The sequence below is a fragment of the Lithobates pipiens genome, unplaced genomic scaffold, assembly GCF_037356315.1.
Source record: "Lithobates pipiens isolate NorthernLeopardFrog02 unplaced genomic scaffold, aLitPip1_a1.2 Scaffold_8, whole genome shotgun sequence".
Classification (NCBI taxonomy): domain Eukaryota; kingdom Metazoa; phylum Chordata; class Amphibia; order Anura; family Ranidae; genus Lithobates; species Lithobates pipiens.
In genome coordinates this window covers 623,588,883-623,607,499 of record NW_027507903.1, presented here as the reverse complement: position 1 = coordinate 623,607,499, position 18,617 = coordinate 623,588,883, and the positions used below count along the sequence as shown (strand labels likewise).

Genomic DNA, 18,617 nt, shown 5'->3' with positions numbered 1-18,617 from the left:
TCTACACATGATCGGAGTATGTCCGATCGAACCAGTTGGTCGGGAAATATTTCCAACATGTTGGAAAATTGGGTCCGACGCATATTCTGACGGAATCAGTCTGATGCATACCACACACAGTCGGATTATCCGACAACACGGTCCGATAGGACACATTCCGACGGATTCTCCGACCGTGTGTACAAGGGCTAAGGCCTACAAAATCAGAAAACATATGCCTGAATGCTACAACGATAAAAAAAATCCACTTCCTTAGCATACTCCTGGCTACAAGCCTATAATAACAAACACAATCTCGTGCTCAAGTCAAAGTGGGAAAAAGCACTGGACAAAAGCCTCACAAATTCCCAATGGGAAAAAGCATGCATTCTGGCCCACAAATGCTCAATTAGTACTAAACTCCAAGAGAATTCTTATAAGATTCTTACTCACTGGTATATTACCCCCAAAAAAATATACACTTGGGACCCACAGACCCCTAACTTGTGCTGGAGATGTAAAGAGGACGTTGGGTCCATGATTCACATTTGGTGGCAATGCCCATTGATTTCTGCGTTCTGGGAAAAAATTTGCGAACGAATGAAAAAAAATTACAGGTACGGACATCACCCCGACCCAAAAGTCTGTCTCTTAAATATCAGCACACAACCTTTCTCTGACTAGACATATGCTGAATGCAGCAAAAAACTTAATCTGCAGGGCTTGGAAAACCTCATACATCCCAACCATTAAAGATAGTTTTTTTGAAGTCAACAGGGTTCACGCTATGGAGGAAACCATGACCATTCAAAATATTACCACAAAACATGGAACGCCTGGAATAAAAAAAAAGGAAATACACACACTATATTTTCGAAAGTATATATATATATATATATATCTTGGCTTTATGGAGACAAATAGAGTCATTTGTGGTAGGTATCAAAAATGGGAAGGATGCCAATTCAAAATTTTGAAAGAAAAAGGGATATCCTCTCATGACACCACGAGGAGCAGATTGCAAGCGATATGGAACCAATTTGTCAGTGATAACTTAAAAAACAGTATTTACTACAAGTTACAGTCATCAATCATCAAATCAGCACAACACTTATGTTATAAGGTGAGACATTTTAACAAGAGATACATGGCAATTATAGGTTTATTAAAAGATAGCAATTATATAAACCTGGCGTATGTTATTAATGTGCTTCGCAATAGTTGTTATTTCAGGACAAATCCTGCCTAGAAGTTATAAATGTCATCCAAAATTAACATACAGGAAATAATCTGAAAATAATATACTCTATATTTTCAAAAGTATTGGGACGCCTGCCTTTACATGCACATGAACTTTAATGGCATTCCAGTCTTAGTCCGTAGGGTTAAATATTGAGTTGGTCCACCCCACAGCTTCACCTCTTCTGGGAAGGTTGTCCGCAAGGTTTAGGAGTGTGTCTATGGCAATGTTTGACCATTCTTCCAGAAGCGCATTTGTGAGGTCAGGCACTGATGTGGACGAAAAGGCCTGGCTCACAGTCTCCGCTCTAATTCATGCCAAAGGTGTTCTTTGTTGGTTGAGCTCAGGACACTGTGCAGGCCAGTCAAGTTCCTCTACTCCAAACTCGCTCATCCATGTCTTTATGGACCTTGCTTTGTGCACGGGTCCAAATCATTTGGTGGGGGGGGGGGGGGGATTATGGTGTTGGATCGTTTTTCAGGGGTTGGGATTGGGGCTTGGTACCTCAGTTCCATTGAAGGGAACTCTTAAAGCGGGAGTTTAGCCAATTTTTTTTTTAAATTCAGCAGCTACAAATACTGCAGCTTCTGTCCAGGGCCCCCGCGATGTCGGCACAGAAAGCCGATCTGTCCCTCGGCTCTCGGGTGCTGCCGCCGCCATCTTTGCTAAGGGTCGAGTGCAATTCGTGCATACTGTGCATGCACGACTTACACTGCGCATTCCCACTGGTCTCTTCTGTCTCCTAGGACCTGTGTGTCTCCCAGGAGACAGCGAGGGGGACAGAGAAGTGGTGTAGATACCCATTGATGGCATGGGTATCTATGCCCGGAAGTGGGAGCAAAATACCTGTATTAGACAAGTACTTGCTCCCCCCTGAAAGCTGTCAAATGTGACACCAGAGGGAGGAGGAGGATTCCCGAAAAGTGGAAGTTCCATTTTTGTGTGGAACTCCGCTTTAAGGCGCCAGCATACCAGGACATTTTGGACCATTTCATGCTCCCAGCTTTGTGGGAACACTTTGGAGATGGCCCCTTCCTATTCCAACATGACTGCCCACCAGTGCACAAAGCAAGGTCCATAAAGACATGGATAAGCGAGTTTGGGATGGAGGAACTTGACATGGCCTGCACAGAGTTCTGATCTCAACCCAATAGAATGCTTTATTGTGGTGGGTGCCGATGCTCGTGACTGGCGGTAGCGATGACCGCTGGCCACAAGCCATCACGGGCACGAGAGGCATAACAGGGACATGTGTGTGTGCAAACACACACACATCCTTGTTCTGTTCTGAGAGGAGAAGCAGATTGTAAGTTCCTAATAGCTAGGAATCACGATCCATCATCTCCTACAGTCAGTTCCCTACAGTTAGAACACACAGTCAGGGAACATAATTAACCCCTTGATTGCCCCCTATTGTTAACCCCTTCCCTGCCAGTGACATTTATACAGTAATCAGTGCATTCTTATAGCACTGATCTCTGTATAATTGTCAATCGTTCCAAAAAAGTGTAAGACCTGGGTATAACTTTTGCGCAAACCCATTAATATACATTATATATATTCCTTTTCCCTCTGTTTTTTATGACCTAGCTGATGGTGTGGTCATGTCCGGTGGACCGCCCGTGCACGCAAAGCTGCCCTGTCTCAAGTGAGCCTGTGGCGGCACCCCAATCGCCGCCAGGACTCCATCTTGTCCACTGCTGAGGCTTTGCGTGCCGGTGGGCGCAGTGGGAATGGCCGAGCTCCAACACGTGACACAATCGTTAGAGCGCTGGGACTCGGCTGCGCGCACACCGCTCAGGGTGCCAGGTCTGAGGCCCTAGCTTCCTCCCATCCCATCACGATCAGCTGTGTTTTTAACAGCTGATTGGGGAGGGAGGATAATATATACACACACTGTCAGTGTCTCGTCTCTGCATCCCCTTCATTACATGGCTGGATGACGAGACGTGCAGCTGCAAAAACACATTTTTGTCCAGGTATAGAGTTTTTCTCCCTTTTCTTCTTAATGTCTTCAATGATTAAAGCTTTCTTTGTTAAGTAAGCTTGTCATGTTTATTCAATTGTTCAGCATGACCCAACACCAGCTCTTAGCAAACAAATGTTTGAGCTAGGAGTAAGGTTAATGTTTAACCTATACCTTAAAGATGAGTTCCCCTTAAAAAAATAAATAAATAAAAGTCAGCAGCTACAAATACTGAAGCTGCTGACTTTTAATAATCGGACACTTACCTGTCCCAGGGTTCAGAGATGCGGGGGAACAAAGCCCCGCTCATTCCCCCCTCTGCTAGGTGGCTTCCGACATTCTAAGTGTGGGCACCTGGCTGTGGCTTCACAGCCGGGAACCCACTGCACATGCACGAGCAGCGCCATGCGCTGTGATTGGCCCGCGCAGTCATCTGAGATCTGTCACATGTCCCAGATGACTGACAGGAGGGAGGGGCAGAGCTGAGCCCTTCCTGCACCGAGGGGAAGTGATGTCACCAGCCCAGGCACTGAAGGAGGCAGACTATGAAGGACCCCCTAGCAACAGGCATTTAGAGGTGAGTTATTTTTATTTTTTATTTTATTAGGAAATGTTGATGAATTATTTTTTATGTGCAACACCACTTTAATTGTGATCCCACATATATAACAACTTGCAGTTTATGTATTTAGCGCCGGTACTCCTGATGAGTACACGCTATATCTGTAAATTTAGTTTTTTTTCCCAAGACTGTAGTTGAGTCTTGGGGTTAATTGTGTAAAATTGTGTTTTGGCATCAGTTTGGCTGGGCTGTACTAATGTTCTGCCTGGTCATAGGTAGGTTGTACACCTGTGGGAGGCTTTAGAATGCAATCTGGTTGGATGCATTGGGTCCTCCTGACCAGCCCCCAGAGGCACTCATGGCCTGGGGTGCGGATCCATCCATTTCCGAGCCTCGGAACTGGCTAGTCCGAGGCACGGTAACTGGAAGGAGGATTCTAATGTGTTCCGGTGCAGTCTCGGGTTTGGAGAGGCCCAGCAACTCTACATGCAACCAACCACTCTTCAGTAAGAGGGCCACGCACGAGGCTGGCTACTCAGTAAGAGCCTGGAAGCTGAGCTGTTATGGACACTAATTGAATCCACATTTCTTACGGCATCGCCAGACAAGCTGCAAGATACTGGTACAGTATTTTCTACTACCTCTATCCTTCCGTTTGCAACTAAGTTCCTCTGAGCGTCTAAAGTTGCCAGCGTCCCTGGCATTGCGGTCGGAGAGAGCGTCGAGTCAACATCTCCAGGAGAAGAAGGAGAAGAAGAAGAACGGAAGACGGCGGCGACGGCGACAGAAGACCGGGCCACCGCCTGTAAAAGAGCTATAAGAAGGCGCGGTGGCCCGGCAGAAGAACCGAAGAGGGGGACAAGACCCCTGAAGTCGGAAGAAGAGGCCGGTGGCGAGGAAGAAAGCCAGGCTCCTCCACTAGTAAAAGAGCTACAAGAAGATACCAGAGGAGTCCGGCGAGAAGACCCCCGAAGACTGAAGACCCCCGGAGCTGTGCAATAAACTATTTTATCTTGTGTGTTGTGTTTTTTTTTTGTACTTTATTTTACAGGTGAATGGGTAGGGGTACATTGAACCCCATACTCATTCACATAGGGTGGGGGGCCAGATCCCGATAAGCCCCCCGCCCGCAGACCCCGACAACCAACGGCCAGGGTTGTCGGGAAGAGGCCCTTGTCCTCATCAACATGGGGACAAGGTGCTTTGGGGTGGGGGGGCCGCGTGGCCCCCTCTTCCCCAAGGCACCCCCCATGTTGAGCCTGGTGCGGCTCGGAGGGGGGGGCGCTCGCTCGTCCCCCCTTTCCTGGCCAGCCAGGTAGCGTGCTCGGACAAGGGTCTGATGTGGACCTGGGGGGACCCCAACGCCGATTTTTTTCGGCGTTGGGGTTCCCCTTTAAGTCCATACCAGGTGGCGGGGCCAGCGACATCTCCTTCGCGGTCTGGTCTAATTATTAACTCTCAAAAATCTATAGCCTTAAATATATATATACCTCCTCATATTTTACAATAAGCGAAAACCTCCCTTTCTCATGGTCCACTTCACACTTTTTTTACTTAGGGATAACTCTGCTTTGGGTTGCCCTCGACTCAATAGATTACGATCCACATTCGGTAACCAATCTTGTATGGTTTAATTCCTCAGACTGTAAAAAAAAACCTCAATAATCCTATAACTAAACATACACTAGGCATTTGGGATACATTTTAATTAGTAAATGGACTACAATCTCCCCATATACCTCTTTTATCATTTCCTAAAAATCTATTTTTCTATCCTGCTTGGTCTTTCCCTAAATCTTTTAAAGCATGGACCTCCACTAATCTAACCCAACTCTGTGAACTAGAATCCTCTACTTCATTCAAAACTTTCTGTGACTTATGTGAAAGTCACAAACTTCCTAATTCAGAGCTCTTTCAATATCTTCAGATTAAAAATGTTTTATGACCTATATACAAGGAAGAATTAATTTAGATAAATTAACGTGGTTCGAAAATATATGTAAACGTGACCCACACACGAAGGCGCTCATTTCAACTCTTTACACTCATCTTATTACTAAACCCAACTCAGACCCACCATCATATGTGGCTAAGTGGGGAGATGGATCTTGGATTTTTGTTGGAAGCAACCAATTGGGATAAGATTTGGATCACAATTACTTAATCCTCACAAAATAAAGCTGCCTTAGAGACAAATTACAAAGTACTCACACGGTGGTATTTGGTCCCTGTCAGAAATGAGAAATATGCTCCAAATTATTCCCCATTTTGTTTTCGTGGCTGTGGTGATCTTGGATCACATCTCCATACATGGTGGGATTGCCCAGTAGCAAAAAAATAATTCTGGAAAATGTATTTCTTATGATTTCAACACTGTCTGAAATCCCTATCAATCCTGATCCTACAATAGCAATTTTAAACGTAAAACTGGCCATTCTCTCTTACCGCCATTTCAAACTCACTACAGCTGCGAAACAAAAAATTGCCAAAGCTTGGAAATCCCCATATTTAATAATTGCTGAAACTAAAAATAGTCAATCAAGCAATGGTCCATGCCAAAACAGAGGCTATAACTCAAGATAAAATATCCAACTTTGAGAAAATATGGTATCCCTGGATGACTCACTTTTTGCCTTCCAATTTTGATGCTTCCCTACTAAAACCTTGGTAATCTTGATTTATACTTCCATTCTCTGCATTAATGGAATGTGTTTATTACCATGTACTACCCCGGGGACCCTTACTACCTCTCATTTATTTCTTCTCTATCTACATTTTCTCCTACCCAAGATAACTTTTTCTTTTATCTTCTTTCTCTCTTCAACTTTTTCCCCCTATTCTCTCTCTCCTCTTTTAATTTACTCTTTATATTGTTCTGGTAGCAGAACTTTTATTTCCTTGCTTATAATTATACCAATTGTACATAGTTCCAATATGTAGTATACGATTTTATATTCTATAATAAATAATGTATTTCTTTAAATTTGTATTTAAAAAACTATACTATACTAATAATTAAGACCTTTTTTTTATCATCTTATATTAACCTGGTCTAAGTTGATTTTATCCTTTATACAATGTAAGACATAATCTTTTGAGTAGTTAGATCCATGCTAAAATTGTTTTAGTTAAACTACTTTTAGTTTATGTTGGAACTACAACTCAATATTATTACCATATATGTGATCTTTTCTTTTGCTGCCACCATATGTACTTATGTATACCAATTGTTAAAATTCAATAAACAAATTTGACAAAAAACCTGATATTTCAGAAACTGCATAAAGAAATTAGTTAAATTTGCCTGGAAGATATACAGTATATACTGAAATTTAGACTTACCCCCATAAAAAAGATGATGACCAATGCACAGAGAAAGACACCCGGTTTCCTCATATTCTTCAAGGGATGCTTATCACTCTATAATAACAAATGTATCTATGACAGTTTTGTAGGACAAACAGTATAGCCCTTTGCCTTGTTGTGATATATCAGAGAAAAGGGGAAAACCAGAATAAAGCTTCAGAGCCGTAAATATCAATTTCAAACATCAATGTTCAACTAGCAAAAGCGATGTACAGAATGTCGAGTGCATCCAACTGTTTCTTGTAATATATTACATCTTAGATCCAGGTAATAGCTGCTCTACGTAAACTTGTTTTACCTGCCTGTACCTGCTCACCTGCTTCACTCTGGCAGTCTTGTGGTTTAGGTTTCTCTGTCAGATAACTCTACTAGGTCCTTGAATCAATCACACCTTCCTGTAGACTACACTGTATTTGAACAAGGAAAATTGGTTTAGAATTAGCCCCAAACTTTGAATGGATATTCAAACTGAAACTAAAGTCCATTGCACTTACCTCCCATTCTTTGACACAATGCCTGCAAGTCCAACGATAGTAAAGCACGTAAACGTAAAGTAAACCAAGTCAGTTTGCCCATCATCTGCTCCAAAAATATTTACAAAAGGTGTCGCCAATCAAGGAAGCTTCAAACATAAAGTGGATTGCCGCACTCGGTTATAAGGTAGCTCAAAAAACTTTCATAAAACAAAAATCCACATGTAAGACACCACAGCAAACTTCAGGGAGATGTGTTGACATGTTCTACACTAAGGAGTACTGTTATGAGTAAATGCTCCTTAACATGAAATGCGTCAACACATCTCCCTGCAGTTTGGTGATGTAATGTCTTACGTGTGAATTTTTGTAATATGAAAGCTTTTGGAGCTACCTTATAACAGTGTGCTGCCATCCACTTTATGTCTAAATTGACATCTGCAAGGTTCACCATCGCTGCTGACATATTCGGCCATCTTTGCGTTTTTGGCCATTTTGATTGGCTGGCCTAGAATGATTCTCTTATCTACTCATGGGAGTTGACCTATCTTGGCACCAAGAAACCCCAAGATTATACTGTAAATTGAGCTGCTCCATGCATGGCTCGATGTACAATCTGGAGAAACTTACTAATAAGCAGGCATATATACTGTACAGTACATAACTATATTATCAAAAGCAGGGCTTTTTTCAGCAGGAAGGTGGGGGAATGCAGTTCCAGCACCTTCAGCACTTAATGCATATGCAAAGGGTGCTGGGATGTGCTGGGGGATCTATTGATGTTGGCTGATGAGGATTCTATTGTCACTAAGGTGATCTATTGTTGCTAGGGAGCTCTATAGCTGTTGGTGGGGGGATCTATTGTTTCTGGGGGGTCAATTGCTGATGTTAAAAATCTAATGTTGAGGGAGGGGTCTATTGTTGCTGGCTGCTAGAGAGTCTATTCATGCTGGATACTGAGAAATCTATTGTTGCTGCATTGCATCTATTGCTGCTGGGTGTAATTTCTGTTGGGGTTCTATTGTTGCTAGGGGATCTAATGTTGCTGCGAGGGATCTATTTTTGCTGCGAGGGTTCTATTTTTGCTGGCTGCAGGGGGCCTATTTTACTGTCTTTCATCTAGTTAAAGGGTGGAACATTGGACAGTGTTTGGAGGTAGGTAATGGGCAGAGCCAAGGTGTAACTCAGAAACCGGAAATATTTGCACCTATTCTCTGAGAAAAAAAGTCCTGACCAAAAGTATTGGGACACTTGCCTTTACATGCACATTAACTTTAATAGCATCCCAGTCTTAGTCCCTAGGGTTCAATATTGAGTTGGCCCACGCTTTGTAGTTATAACAGCTTCAATTCTGCTGGGAAGGCTGTCCACGATATGTATGTGTGTCTATGGGAATGTTTAAAGAGGAAGTAAACCCTTTCAAACCACTTTGAACTACAGGTAAGCCTAGATTAAGGCTTACCTGTAGGTCCAAGCAATATCTCCTAAACCTATATGGTTTAGGAGATATTTGCCCGAAAATGGGCACCGCTGTCTACGGCGCATGTGCCGTAGACAGCGGCGCGCAGGCGCACTAAATGCGGCAAGTCCAAGAATGGATTTGCCTAATTTGTCGACTCCCGTGCGCATGCGCGGGAGTGACGTCATCGCGGCTTCGCCGAATGGCAGCGGCGTAGCTGCGAGACGCGACTCCCGTGCGCATGCGCGGGAGTGACGTCATCGCGGCTTCACCGCTGTGATTCGTCGGAGCTGCGAGACGCCACCAGCAAGATGGATGCGGCGGACTGCAGGGGACAGCGGCGACTTCGCTGGCTCCTGTGTCAGGTAAGTGACACATAATGAGCTACTATGCGATGCATAGTAGTCCATTATGCTTTACCTTTGCAGGGAAAAAAAGAGGAAGTAAACCCATCAGGGTTTACTTCCTCTTTAACCATTCTGCCAGAAGTATATTTGTGAGGTCAGGCACTGATGTGGACAAGAAGGCCTGGCTCACAGTCTCCACTCCACAGTCTCCATCCCAAAGGTCCATAAAGACATGGATGAGTTTGGGGTGGAGGAACTTGACTGGCCTGCATAGATTCCTGACTTTAACCCAATAGAACACCTTTGGGATGAATTAGAGAGGAGACTGCGAGCCAGGCCTTCTCATCCATATTGGTGCCTGACCTCACAAATGCACTTCTGGAAAAATGGTCAAAAATTCACATAGACACACTCCTAAACCTTGTGGACAGCCTTCCCAGAAGAGGTGAATCTGTTATAGCTGCAAAGGGTGGGCCAATTCAATATTGAACCCTACGGACTAAGACTGGGATGTGACTTCTAGTCCCGGCGCCGCATGGCGGATCCTTCCTCCTCCTCGGCTCCCACTGTTCCGTCACTAAATTGGCTTAAAACACCCGCCAGCAACATTGGATCGGACTGCTGACACCCTGAGAGGTCTCCCCTGCAGCCATGGAGTGATACCTGGACAAAAGCAGCTGTCGTTTCCAGGCTTCAGTACACCACAATCATGGCCCCACTTGCTAATATGGCAGAGGCACCAGGCATGGAGGTCAGTGATGGCCCCTCTTCTATTCCTCCTCTACCATCAGATCAGCAGATGGAGAAAATAGCACAGTCAGTGGCTGAGCTCCTGGTCCCCACTTTAACATCCTCAGTGGAGCAAATTAGAAGAGAGCTGGCTGACCATACTTCACGCCTTAATGAGGCAGAGACAAGGATTTCCTCAGTGGAGGAGGAGTTGTACCAGGCACAAGCTTATGAACAATCCCAGGACAAAACAAATCAACTTATCCTCCAAACACTTGAGGATTTGGAAAAAAGTTTTGAGGATTAACAACTTCAGATTTGTGGGAGTGCCAGAATCCTTGCACCCTTCTGCGCTTCTGGAGTTTTGTGCCCTCTGGGCCTTTGGTGGGGGTGGTGGTGTTGCCACAACACTCTAAGCCCTCACAGTTACTCTTGGTGGCAGGGCTGTCTTTAATTTTGATTGGGCCCTGGGCAAACATTTTCTTGCCCCCCCCCCCCCCTCCATTCTGAGACATACAAAAAATGTTTATATAGACTAAAAATCTGTTTACTGCAGCAAATCACGCAGTAATTGCAATTGTTTGCCAGAGGTTACAGCCTATCCTTACTGCTCGCTGGCTGGTTGCTAGAGGTTACAACACATAATTTCTGCTTGCCGATTGGTTGCTAAAGGTTAATGCACATCATTACCACTTACTGATTGGCTGCTAGAGATTAAAGCAGATCACTACTGTTCGCTGATTGGTTGCTACAGGTTAATGCACATCATTACCTCTCACTGAGCAGTGGAGCAATCCTAAACAATTGAGCAAGTAAAGGGGCACATTACTACACATACTACAGGAGAGTGTCAGAGAGTGCAGACATACTACAGGAGAGGTTCAGAGACTGCAGACATACTGCAGGAGACAATCAGAGACTGCGGACATACTACAGGAGACAATCAGAGACTGGCGACATACTGCAGGAGACAGAGACTGCGGACATACTGCAGGAGACAGAGACTGCGGACATACTGCAGGAGACAGAGACTGGCGACATACTGCAGGAGACAGAGACTGGCGACATACTGCAGGAGACAGAGACTGCGGACATACTGCAGGAGACAATCAGAGACTGCGGACATACTGCAGGAGACAATCAAAGACTGCGGGCATACTGCAGGAGACAATCAAAGACTGCGGACATACTGCAGGAGACAATCAGAGACTGGCGACATACTGCAGGAGACAGAGACTGGCGACATACTGCAGGAGACAGAGACTGGCGACATACTGCAGGAGACAGAGACTGGCGACATACTGCAGGAGACAGAGACTGCGGACATACTGCAGGAGACAAACAAAGACTGCGGACATACTGCAGGAGACAATCAGAGACTGGGGACATACTGCAGGATACAATCAAAGACTGCGGACATACTGCAGGAGACAATAAGAGACTGGGGACATACTGCAGGAGACAATAAGAGACTGGGGACATACTGCAGGAGACAATAAGAGACTGCGGACATACTGCAGGAGACAATCAAAGACTGCGGACATACTGCAGGAGACAATCAGAGACTGCGGACATGCTACAGGTGATGGTCAGAGAACTTTCAGCAACGCACAGCTTGACAGTTGAATAACACAGCTCAGGGTTTAAGCAGTCAGGCATTTTATGGGTGCAAGGACATACCTGGGCAGCCAAACTCACTACATACATTTAGAGGTATGTGGGCGGGGCTTCCATTCTCTGATCTCACTACAACAGCCGGGAGCTCCACTGATGCTTTGTAGGGGGGCCCCGTTACCCGTGAATTGGGGCCCCAATGAAGGTTTTGCTCAGAACAGAGTGGCTGTAGTGAGAGCCAGTGATCGGAGTGGGAGCGTCAGTGGAGCTCCCCGGCCCTGCCCCCTCTATACTGGCTGGGGAATACAGAGGTCCGGGGGTGGGGCCGGGAGCTCCACTGACGCTCTCACTCCCATCACTGGCTCTCACTACAGCCGCTCTGTTCCGAGCATACAGGCTGCACGGGGCGGGGTCAGAGTGTCAGTGGAGCTCCCGGCCCCGTCCCGTGTCCTCTGCGCACTCTGCAAAACTTTCATTGGGGCCCTAATTCGTGGGTAGCAGTGCGGGCCCCCCTACAAACATTGGGCCCAGGGCAGGTGCCCCGTTTGCCCTGCACATGTCCCTGTTGAACAGGGGCTGAAAAGTTAGAAGCTATGGCTATCTGTGTGCAAGACAAGCTATAGCAATTGAAATGTGTGAAACAATCAGCGCCACCCTAATAATTAATCACGTGCAAACTGCACATCATGCCGTAAACAACATAAAAAATTGTAAAAAGGACCATAGTGTAGGATTTACATGTACCTTCAAATGACTTGAGCAATGTTAGACGCTGTGTACTATATATCAGCATATTCAGTTCTTCAGTTTATGATAGTTGGGGAGGAGCCCCTGAGTTCAGTTTGACCACGTTCCCCACATTAGGGTGTACAGAGTCTTTAGTGCCTCTGTTACTGGTATATCCCCTAGCATCGCACTGTAGTGTCCATCACTCCGACCCCCACATGTACACTAGAGGGAGCACTCTCCCTATAAGTTTTCAGCTTCATAGCAAACAAGTTACTACACTGACGCAAGAATCCTGTTCTCACTCTTACTTGCAATACGCCTCACTTGTCCCTCTTTGGGTGCGCATACGTACATTCTTGACTCAGTCCTCCGGCCCTCTCCCTTCCCTTCATACCTTATCTTCCCCCTCTCCCCTCCTCTGCCTTACCAATGCAGCACAGCTTTCTCATACACATCCCTACTCAGTTACACTCAATAGCTTAGCATGGCATGCCCTCCACTCCCCCTCGCCATGGCCACCGCCTTAGCCATTAAGTTCTCCTCTCTTAATTGTAGAGGATTTAACACTCCGGAGAAACGTAGACAGGTCCTACATCACTTTCATAAAGCCGGAACACACATCCTGTTACTACAGGAGACCCACTTCCGAGCCGATAAGGTACCCTCCTTACTGGATAACCACTACATGACCTGGTTTCACAGTACGAATCCTCTAGCGAGGACAAAAGGGGTATCGGTGGCTTTCCACAAATCCTTTACTCCACAAGTGCTTGAAAGTGACATAGACCCCAAAGGCAGGTTTTTATTCTTGAAATTGCAATATTTACAAACTGTATTAACTGTTGCCAATGTTTATCTCCCGAATTAGAACCAACTTCAATTCCTTCTTTCCGTGACCGCTCGCTTAAAAACCTTCGGGACTCCTAACCTGATTTTAGGAGGTGACTTGAATGTCCCCCTCGTGCCGAGACTGGACTCCTCTACCGGTAAGTCTCACATATCACCTACCTCACTGACCAATCTACGGACTGCCTTAACGGACATGTCCCTGGTGGACACTAGACATGGGCGCCGTCAATAAATTTGTTTCGTTTTGTTCCGTTTCGATCCGTATTAAAATTAATTCATACTTAGTTTTTCGTGTCCGAAATTCCGTTTCGTTTCGTATGAAATACAAATTGCCGTTAGGTTCGTTAACGTGTACGAACGTTCTTTACGATGAATTTAAAGGCAAAAATATACCTCAATATGACAGTCGATGCTGATGGAAGTTTGGTTTTTATCCGAAATACAAAATTCCGTTGAAGAATTTCCTATCCGAAATATGAAGTTTCATTAGATGAGAATGCTTGCACCATGCGTTCCAGAGGATTTCCGACAATGTAGTTCAGTGAAACCGTCAGATAATGTCACGAGAGTGAGGGGAGGTAATCGTGACATTAACTTTAGACAGAGCAGAGAGCGGTGGAGAGAGAGAGCGGGTAACTGTGGCTCAGGGAGGGAATTACCTCCCCTCACTTCTCTGACATTATCTGATGGTTTCACTGATCTGCATTGTCGCAAATCATTTGGAACGCATGGCGCAAGTGTTTGGAACGCATCGCGCATGCGCAGTGCTAAATTTCTGGCCGCAACGTCACTCCCGGAGCATTCTACGATGGGGAGCAAAATATGACACTACACCATGCACCGCTGGTCCAGTTTGCGTCTGCTCCTCCTGGGGCTGCTTATTATGAGGGGCTCCCACCATCCATGTGCTGACATAAGCATAATGACGACAACTGATCCGAAATCCGAAATTCGTAAACAAAAGTTCGTATTGCGTACAGAATTCGGACGCACGGCAATTCGTGTTTTGGATCCTCCCGAACGTACGAATTTTGGGAAATTCGTACGAAACGAATCGCACATGTCTAGTGGACACCTGGCGACTGCTACACCCTTCTGATAGGGACTATACCGATTACTCCCCTGCACATAAATCCTACAGTAGGATAGACTACATCCTCCTCACTCAAAACCTCCTAGACTTAAACCGTCAGTGTGAGATTGGGGTGAAGCTGTGGTCGGATCATGCCCTCATACACTTAACCCTTGGGACATTCCCAAGACACCCTCGCCGGGGTACATGGAACCTGAACGACAACTTACTAAACGACACGGTATGCTTTGCAGAGGTGTCAAAAGCAATCACAGACTTCACCAGCAACCACGCACACGACAAAACTAGTAACATGACCAAATGGGAGGCCTTGAAATATGGTATTCGAGGTATTTTTATACAACACGGCTCTAGATTGAAAAAGGCACGTACTGAGGACATACGCCAACTTTTCTTACAGATAGCTTCCCTAGAGGCCTCACATAAACACACATTAGACATACGGACCTTGACGGAACTCTCTAACGCGAGGCGGGACTTGCTTCAGATATCTACAGTAAGATCGCTGAATGCATGCAACAAAAGCCGACATGTCCACTACTCGCAAGCTAACAAGTGCGGAAAACACCTTGCGCGAGTTATACATCCTAGACAACAAAGACAAAACATTCCTCACATTATATCTTCTTCCCAACAGAAAAAGTTTAAGAATTCTGAGATTGTTTCGGAATTCCGGGACTTTTATTTCTCCATCTATAACCTCCCTTCACCAGGCACATCGAGCCCTGCTTCATTATCCGATCTTCATCGCTACATTCAAGACACGGCCTTACCAACCATCTCCACGAATGACAGGGATGACTTGGAACAACCTCTAACCACATCTGACTTCCTAATGACGATTACAAATCTGAAGAATGGTAAAAGCCCAGGCCCTGACGGCTACTCCCCTCAATTTTACAAGAAATTTGCACATCAGCTCACCCCGATTATGGCCAAGGCATTTGAGGAGGTAGATGAAACACACCCCCTATCGGAATAAAGTCTCCAAGCCCAGATAGTTGTCATACCCAAACCGGGGAAAGACCATGCACATTGTGGGAACTATAGGCCCATATTCCTACTGAACGTGGATTTAAAACTTTACTCCAAAATTTAAGCAACACGCCTCGCTCCCCTGCTCCCCATCCATTATCCATAGCGACCAAGTGGGCTTTGTCCCAGGCCGGGAGGCCAGGGACAATATCACTAAAATCCTCCACCTTATTTCGTATGCTAAACACCACAACATCCCGACCTGCCTTTTAGCTTGTGACGCCAAAAAGGCATTTGATAGAGTGAACTGGACGTTTCTCCAGGCCTCTCTGCAACAAATAGGTCTGGGCCCACGAATGCTCTCTAAAATCATGGCTCTCTATACAAGCCCGTCTGCGAGGGTCTTAGCTAATGGGGAATTGTCCGCAGCCTTTGGAATCAAGAACGGCACCAGGCAAGGTTGCCCATTATCGCCACTTTTGTTCGCAATTACTGTCGAACACCTAGCCCAAGCCATTCGTAACAATAACTCTATTCACTGGATCATCACTCCCTCGGCTCCCCGTAAGCTGTCACTCTACGCAGATGACCTACTTCTGTATGTCACCCAACCCCGAATTAGTATCCCAGCCATCCTGGAGGAGCTTGACCGTTTCGGAGCACAAAGCAATTTTAAATTAAACCTAAACAAAACAGAAGCCCTAAATATATCATTACAGCCGACAGATCTGAACTTCATTCAAAAGCAATTCTCCTTTAAATGGCAACCACGCTCGGTCAAATACTTAGGGACGGAGATCCCTACTTAGATACAGGATGTGTACTCACTAAATTTTAGCCCACTACTAACCAATATTAGACGTTCCCTTGAAAATTGGCATAACCTCAAGCTCACCTGGTGGGGGAGAATGAATGTTATTAAAATGGATATACTTCCAAAGACATTATACCTGTTCCAAACGCTTCCCATCCTCCTCCCAAAGACATTTTTCCTCACATTGCGCTCCATGGTGGGCAAATTCCTGTGGCAACACCACCCCCCTAGACTTAAACATAAAGTTTTAAGTGCCCCCAAACATGAAGGGGGTACTGGCCTCTCGGACTTCCAACTATACCACTCCTCAGCACTATTCTCCAGGCTTCTGGAATGGTTCCTAAGGCCACTCACTAAACCTTCCACCTTAATTGAACAGGACATGGCAAAAGTAGAACTACGAGCCCTCTTATGGGGATATAACACCAAATTCCGCACGATGCAAGGGATCTCTCCTCTAACGAAGGTGGCCCTCACGTTATGGTACAAAAAGGCTAATCTTTACGCCTTGTCCACCGACCCCTGCCCTCTCTCTCTGTTATTTGACAACTTAGCCCTACCTGCTCTCTCAGCCAAGGAACATTGTGGGACATACACATGTGAAAATTGGCCAATAGCTAATCAATTTGTCCATCCTACTACTGGGCATTTCCGCCCCCCACAGATCCGCAGACTACTATTATGACGGACTGGCTGACCACAATCTCGCTAAACCAATTTTGTAGAAATCTCCACTTATCAGGGAGGGCCCACAGACCACTCACTCCATTTGAGGACCTCTGCAGTCTCTCTCAAACCCCTAGACACACCTTGTCATTAATATACAAAGATATTCAAGCCCACTTACACGACTCTCTTCCCGCATACAGTAAGTGGTCCAGAGATCTGAATATGGAGATCTCCCCGGCACAGTGGGCTATCTCGTTTACACTCACACATAAATCATCCAGGTCCGGGTTCATGCAAGAGAAGAACTACAAATTGTTGTGGAGATGGTACAGGGTTCCGGTCTCGGTACACAAGATGTTCCCAGCAACCACAAATATGTGTTGGCGATGTCACGGAGAACAAGGATCCTACATCCATATATGGTGGGATTGTATTAAGGTTCGTCCATTTTGGGATAATATTTATGGGATATATAATGATGTGTATCAAACTTCGTTGTCTCCTTCGCCTCTGTCTGCCCTCCTATCCATCCTCACAGGAAATATCCAATCTCAGAGGCGTGGTCTTTTAAGATTCTTCCTCTCTGCGGCTCGCCATGTCATCTCCTTATACTGGAAGAAGGACTCCACCCCCCCCCCCCATTTCTAGTTGGGTGGATATCCTTAACCACTTGCCGACCGCCGCACGACGATGTACGTCGACAGAATGGCACGGGCAGGCATAAGGGCTTACATGTACGTCCTTGCCTGCCCGCGGGTCGGGGGCCCGATTGGGCCCCCGCCCGGTGCCTGCGGCGGTCGGTATTCGTTCGGGAGCGATCCCGGACGAGGGGACGGCCATTCATTCATGGCCACCCCCTCGCGATCGCTCCCGACGAATGAAAATGCTCGGTGACATCACTTCCTCTCCTGTAATGTAAACACAGGCAGAGGAAGTGATGTAATCTCTCCTCGTGTCGGTCTTTTTCGTTCCGGCACCGAGGAGAGAGGATCGTGAGTTGCACCTAACACTACACTAACAGTAGAACACGCCAGGCACACTTTTCACCCCCCTGATCACCCCCCAATCACCCCCCAATCACCCCTGCCCCCCCCAGTCGCAGTGACACCAATTGCATATTTTTTTTTTTTTTTTTTTTTTTTGCATTGGTGTCATTTGTGACTGTAATAACTGTTAGGGCAGTTAGGGCTAGCCCCCTTTAGCTCTAGGGTGCCCCCCTAACCCCCCCAATAAAGGTTTAACCCCGTGATCACCCCCCGTTGCCAGTGTCACTAATAAGCGATCGTTTTTCTGATCGCTGTATTAGTGTCACAGGTGACGCTAGTTAGGCAGGTAGGTATTTAGGTTCGCTGCAGCTTTTTATAGCATCAGGGACCCCCATATACTACCGCATAGCCCCCTGATTGCCCCCCAGTAAACCCTTTCACCAGTGATCACCATATAACTGTTACAGGTGACGCTGGTTGGTTAGTTTTTTTTTTTTTGTTTCAGGGCACCTGCCATTTATTACCTAATAAAGGTTTAACCCCCTGATCACCCGGCGGGTGATATAAGTTTGAGGGTCAGATAAGGCCTGCGTCGCCCCAGCGTCAGGTTAGTGTCAGTACCGCTAACACCCACGCGCAAAGCATACACCTCCCTTAGTAATATAGTATCTGATCAGATCTATATTAGCATTGCCTGCATTTTAGGTTTCCCAAAACGCATTGTTAGCGGGATCAGCCCAGATACCCGCTAGCACCTGCGTTTAGCC

The 18,617-nt window shown here is 45.9% G+C and overlaps 1 protein-coding gene across 1 annotated transcript in view; it reads right to left on the bottom strand.

The window, feature by feature from the left end:
• LOC143961468 (NXPE family member 3-like) overlaps positions 1-7,284 on the bottom strand; it is a 119,702-nt gene extending 112,418 nt beyond the window's left edge. Inside the window, exon 1 of the mRNA XM_077470764.1 lies at positions 7,090-7,284. Coding sequence (XP_077326890.1) covers positions 7,090-7,143 — 54 coding nt within the window. The 5' untranslated portion in view covers positions 7,144-7,284. The remainder of the gene's footprint in view (positions 1-7,089) is intronic.
• Positions 7,285-18,617: the final 11,333 nt, after the last annotated feature.